Source organism: Geospiza fortis, unplaced genomic scaffold (assembly GCF_000277835.1).
Source record: "Geospiza fortis unplaced genomic scaffold, GeoFor_1.0 scaffold569, whole genome shotgun sequence".
Lineage (NCBI taxonomy): Eukaryota > Metazoa > Chordata > Aves > Passeriformes > Thraupidae > Geospiza > Geospiza fortis.
In genome coordinates this window covers 176,992-182,626 of record NW_005054621.1, presented here as the reverse complement: position 1 = coordinate 182,626, position 5,635 = coordinate 176,992, and the positions used below count along the sequence as shown (strand labels likewise).

General features: G+C 62.4%; 2 protein-coding genes across 2 annotated transcripts in view; one reads left to right on the top strand and one right to left on the bottom strand.

Annotated features, from left to right (window-relative positions):
* The first annotated feature begins 1,002 nt into the window (after nt 1-1,002).
* CREB3L3 (cAMP responsive element binding protein 3 like 3) lies at nt 1,003-4,863 on the top strand. The gene is made up of 10 exons (XM_031064734.1): nt 1,003-1,095; nt 1,920-2,025; nt 2,069-2,340; nt 2,717-2,832; nt 3,063-3,194; nt 3,277-3,383; nt 3,497-3,565; nt 3,648-3,732; nt 3,983-4,079; nt 4,177-4,863. The coding sequence occupies exons 1-10, from the start codon at nt 1,080-1,082 to the stop codon at nt 4,521-4,523; spliced, it is 1,347 nt and encodes a 448-aa protein (XP_030920594.1). The 5' UTR covers nt 1,003-1,079; the 3' UTR covers nt 4,524-4,863.
* A 502-nt stretch (nt 4,864-5,365) lies between these two features.
* The window catches only part of SIRT6 (sirtuin 6), a 3,677-nt gene continuing 3,407 nt past the window's right edge, over nt 5,366-5,635 (bottom strand). The window contains exon 7 of the mRNA XM_031064742.1: nt 5,366-5,628. Coding sequence (XP_030920602.1) covers nt 5,485-5,628 — 144 coding nt within the window. The 3' untranslated portion in view covers nt 5,366-5,484. The remainder of the gene's footprint in view (nt 5,629-5,635) is intronic.

Sequence of the window (5,635 nt, the reverse complement as noted above, 5' to 3'; positions counted from 1 at the left end):
CCCGCGGCTCCTGAGGAGGGCCCCCGAGCGGCCCCGGGTGGCGGCACCGGGCGGGCGCCCTTTGCCCGGTCCCGGCGGGGCCATAAAGCGGGGAGCAGCCGCCGCCTGCCCGGGCAGAGGCCGTGGGGCGGCCGATAAGGGGCCGTGTCCTTGTCCCCGCGCCACGCCTGGGCCGCACGGAGCCTTAGTCAGCTCTGTCCCCTCCCTGTGCCCGGGCTGGCATTCGCTGAGGGCACGCAGGTGCTGCAGTTGGGCTGGTGCCCCTCAGTGTGGGGGGATGAAGGGGACACAGCGTGTGAACCCGACCCACCCGTGCGGGACTCATGGAATCCCAGGATGGGCTGGGTTGGGATGGAATTTAAACACATCCAGTGCCACCCCTGCCATGGGCAGGGACACCTCCCACTGTCCCAGGCTGCTCCCAGCCCCAATGTCCATCCTGGCCCTGGGCACTGCCAGGGATCCAGGGGCAGCCACAGCTGCTCTGGGAATTCCATCCCATTCCCTCTCCACCCTCCCAGCCAGGAATTCTCTCCCAAAATCCCATCCATCCCTGCCCTCTGTCCCTGGAAAGCCATTCCCTGCGTGCTGTCCCTCCATCCCTTGTCAGTGGTCTCTCTCCACCGGGCACCAAGGTGGTTTTGGGTAAGCCATACGTGGTAGAGCCCAAGCAAATGTCCCCGGATATTGCGCTCAGCAGTCATCGAATGTGATTACTGCCGAGACGTCTGAAAAAGGGAAACTGTCCCCAAAAGTGGGTGAAGGTTCATGGACAATTATAGCACCTGGACTTTGCCCGGCAGCCCTGGCCCCTCCTGCCCTGCTTGGCAGAGGAGCACAAAAACATTTGGCTAATGAGTTACGGGTCCAGCCCCGGGGTGGCCCTGCCATCTCACTCTGACGGCCCCAATCAGGGCTGGGACGTTTTGCAATCTAGGATATTATTTCTGTACAGTTGGAGTTTAAACTTTGCCATTCGGGTCAGGGAATCATAAAGGAGGAGGAAGAGGAGGAGGGTGAAGGCTGGGCTTGTTGTCCACTGCGCTCCCTGTGCTCAGAGAGGGCTGAGAGGACAGTCTATGGCATCTCCCTCAGGTATGTCCTGGCTGCCACCGCTCAACGAGATCCCATGGGGCCATCAGGATCCTCTGAGAGGATTCAGGGTGAAGGACCACCGTGTCCACAAATGTCAAGTGATGACAACTGTCCCAAACTGGCTTGGAGGACATTTGAGTCAGTTGGATGGGTGGTGGGCAGGTTGGTTGGTTGGTTGGTTGGTCAATCAGGCAGAGAGTTGACTCAGTGGTCAGTCCACTGGTCAGTGGGCTGGTTGTTGGGGCCGTCCATCCATTGGTCATTTGGCCAACAGATTGACCATTTGGTCTGTCTCTTGATCAGTTCGTTGACTGACTGGTCAACCAGTTGGTCAGTGGGTCAGCTGCTCAGGTAGTTGGGATGTCAGTGGCTGATTTGCCAGTTGGGCTAGTGGTCAGCTGGCCCGGTGGCTCTGAGTCCAGGGTCTCGAGCAGTGCCTGGGGTAGCAGTGAGTGACTGAGTCCCCTCCCTGGGGTGACCGGTGGCCACAGTCCCCTCCCCTCCACTTGCCACCCAGAATGATTAACCAGCCCTTCCAGCACGGCCACCTCCAGGAGGGAACCCCCGGGCTGGGCAGCTCTGGGTGGAAAACTGGAGGATTTGGGAACTTCAGCTGTGGGGAGGAGGGGGGGGCACTGCCATGCCTGGAGCCCCCACATCCCATCCCACACCTGTAGGGCTTTTCCAGGTGAATCCCAACATTCCCCTGCCCCCTCCCAGCTGCCCCACGACTCGGGGTGTCCCCAGGGCCGTGCAGCTCCTTTGAGGGTGGCTCTGGGGGTACCACGGGGCCTGGGCTGGGCGGTGACCCTGCCATCCCACAGCCATGGCCTCCAGTGTGGGCAGCCTCGAGAGCCTGGACCTGCTGGATCTCCTCTTCGACGTCCAGGACGGGATCCTGCGCGAGGTGGACCCACCTGGCCCTGCTGGGTGACAGCCCTGGCATGTCACACCCCGGCCCTCCCGGTGACAGTGCCCTGTCCCCACAGCGTGCCCCGGACAGCAGCGACTTCCTGAGCTCTGTCCTGGGCTCCGGGGACTCGGTGTCGGACTCGCCCAGCTGGTCCCCAGCCACCAGTGACAGCGGGGTGTCTGAGGACCCCCCCTCTGACCAGCACGACAGCCCCCCCCGGAGCTGTGACGGGGGTCCCCGAGAGGTCCTGTACCCCTACACCGACCCCTGCCAGCCCCAGCCCCTCCCGGCAGGGTCGGGGGTCCTGCAGCCCGAGGTCTCCATCGACCTGGGTGAGCCACGCTGGGAAAGGACCAGGCTGGGGGCACTGGAGGGACTGGGGACACTGGGGAGCTGAGAGTGGTGGGGAAAGTGGGGGACTGTGAGGACATTAAGGGGGCTGGGGGCAACTGGGAGGAACTGGGAGGTCTGGTGGGCTAGGGAGGAGATAGGGACAGTGTGGAGAGATTGGGAACTGGGGTGAACTGGGCAGACTGATGGTGATGGGGGACTAGGGCAGGACCAGAGGGACAGTTTGGGGGGACAGAGTCAGGAGCACTGGACTGGGCAACAAGTCACCCAGGTTCTGGGGCCATGGCAGGGCAGGGTCCTGCAGTGGGGACACTGGGGACACAGCACTGTTGACAGCCCTGCTCTGCCCTCACCCAGACATGTGGCACCCTGGGTTCTTCCTGGAGGAGAGCCAGGACCTGCCCGTGGTCCCCCCGCCTGCATCCTGTGCCCTCACCGTCAAGGACCTGCTGCTCTCAGGCAGCTCTGACAATGTGAGTCCCTGTCCCTGTGTCCCCAGCTCTGTCCCTTCCTGCACCCTGATCATCCCCCATTCCCATCCCTATCCCTCCCCATCCCCACACTTGTTCCCTTTCCCTTCCCGGTCCTTGTCTATGATCCCTGTCCCTTCCTGGCCCAAGGCACCTTCACCATGGTGCCAGCCAGGGTCCCTGGGGCCAGGTGGGGGGTGTCACCAAGGTGTCACCATTCCATGTCACCACAGCAGCCACAGGCTCCTGGCTCCCTGCTCCGACCGAGCCAGGGCCACTTCCAGGAGCTGGTGCTGACAGAGGACGAGAAGAAGCTGCTGTTGAAGGAGGGGGTGACCCTGCCCACGCAGCTGCCCCTCACCAAGGTGGGTGCCAGAACACCTGGGAGGGTGTGGAGGGGGGGTCCCAGCCCTCCCTGGTGGCCCTGACCCCCCGTGTCTCCCCCAGTATGAGGAGCGGGTGCTGAAGAAGATCCGGAGGAAGATCCGGAACAAGCAGTCGGCTCAGGAGAGCCGCAAGAAGAAGAAGGAATACATCGATGGGCTGGAGAGCAGGTACAGAGCCCAGCCCCTCACCTGGGCATGGTGACACACCCAGGGTGGCACCCTGGGCACTCTGCTCCTTGCCAGCCCTGTCCCCTGAGCCCCTGCTGCTCTCCCTGTCCCAGGATGTCGGCGTGCACGGCTCAGAACCAGGAGCTGCAGAGGAAGGTCCTGCACCTGGAGAAGCAGAACTCGTAGGTGTTCCCAGGGCAGGATGGGGACAAGGTGGGGTGGGAGGTGTTGGCATGGAGGCTCATGGGCTCTCCCTGTTCCCAGATCCCTCCTGGAGCAGCTGAAGAAGCTCCAGGCCATGGTGGTTCAGTCGAGCAACAAGGCAGCACAGACAGGGACCTGCCTGGCGGTGCGTGGGGCCTCCAAAGCCTGGGAGCCTGGAGATGGGCTGGGAGGGATGGAGGGATGGAGGGATGGAGGGATGGAGGGATGGATGAATGGATGGATGGATGGATGGATGGATGGATGGATGGAGGTGCATTGGTAGGACATGAACCAGAAGGGAGGGATGGAGGAATCTCCTGGGTCTGCTACCAGCTGTGACCCAGCTCCTGGTTCCTCTCCCCTGCTGTGCTCAGTGATGTCCCCTCTGTCCCCAGGTCCTGCTGCTCTCCTTCACCCTCATTGTCTTCCCCTCCATCAGCCCCTTCGCCCCCAGCAAGGCCGAGGCAAACGGTGACTTCAGGCCCGTGCGAGGTGAGGGCTGTGCTGGGCTGGGCTGAGCTGGGCTGTGCCAGGGCTGTGCCAGACCCTCATGGCCCTGGCCCAGGCCCTGACCCTCCGTGGGGCTCAGTTTTCTCCAGGTCCCTGCACAACGCCGCCGCCTCCCGCGTGGTTCACACCCAGCCCCAGGCCGGCGATGAGAAGCCCCCGGAGCCGCTGTGGTCGGAGCCCCTGCACGAGACCCCCGAGACCCTGCACGAGGCTTTCCAGGGCACGTCCCCAGCACTCCCTGCCAAAGGCTCCCTCCAGAACCACACACGGGCATCGGGCACCGAGGGGCTGAGCCATGAGCACGGGGAGCACGCCGAGGCTGTGCCAGGGGATGGCTCCGTGCCACACCCGGGGCTGGCATCCCTGGCGTGGTCTGAGCCCGGGCACGGCCGGCCTGCGGTGCTGGAGACGGCAGAGGAGCTTTAGGCAGAGCAGGGAGCACGGGGGTGCCACGGGGTGCCAGCACCACGTCCCCTACAGGACACACCCTCGGGGGGACCCCTCCGGGATCTGCCTCCGGATGCTGGACCTGCTTGGCTTTGCTTGGATTCTGTGAACTGGGAAGAGGAGACCGGTTCCCACTGGCGTTATTGGGAGGAAAGAGGCTGCTCCTGCCCTCCTGGCACAGTGGGAGTTGTGGAAAGGACCTGAGGTCACTCAGGATGGGGCTGAGGAAGCAGGAGGGGCCCTGGCCTGGTTGGCTGCTGATGGTGCAACTGGTTGGTTTTGTCTTGGTTTTGTTTTGGTTTTTGGTTTTAGAATTTTATTTTCATCTCTAAATATAAGATATTTTGGAAAAAAAATCCACCTGCTGTAGTTTAAAAGAGGGTGATCCACAAGGTTTCAAGGAACCCTGGGCCAGGGGAACCTCAAGCCCAGCTGCCATGAGGGGCCCAGAATGGGGGGGACACATGGCCATGCCCAACCTGGAGCTGGGGCCAGGGCACCTTCCCACAGCTCCCAGCCCTGAGTCCACCTGGAATCCAGCCAGCACCAGTCCCCTTCCCTGACCAAGTGACGTGGAATTACAGAGTCATGGAATGGCTTGGGTTGGAAGGGACCTTAAAGCTCATCCAGTGCCCCCCCTGCCATGGGGCACCTCCCACTGCCCCAAGGTGCTCCAAGTACCATCCATCCTGGCCTTGGGCACTTCCAGGGATCCAGGGGCAGCCACAGCTGCTCTGGGAATTCCATTCCAGGGCCTCACCACCCTCACAGGGAAGAATTTCTCTATGCAAGGCCCTCCTCAGGCCCATGAGTGCATCCGCTCCATGAGCCACAATTCAAGTATGTTTAATACTGACATAAAAAAAGGGACAATATTTAAGGGTATAAAAAAAAGTCGGTAGTAGGAAAAGCAGCCCAGGTGAGACAAGGACAGTCCAGGTCAGGTGAGGAGAGGCTCCACCTTCATCTTCTTCACTGGCGTTGGCCCCGTGTCCGGGCTGGGACACTCCTGCTTGAGCCGCTGCGGGGGCGCTGCGGTGCCGTTGAGCGGGCCCAGGGGCTCCTCCTTCAGCCGCCCCCGCAGCTGCTCC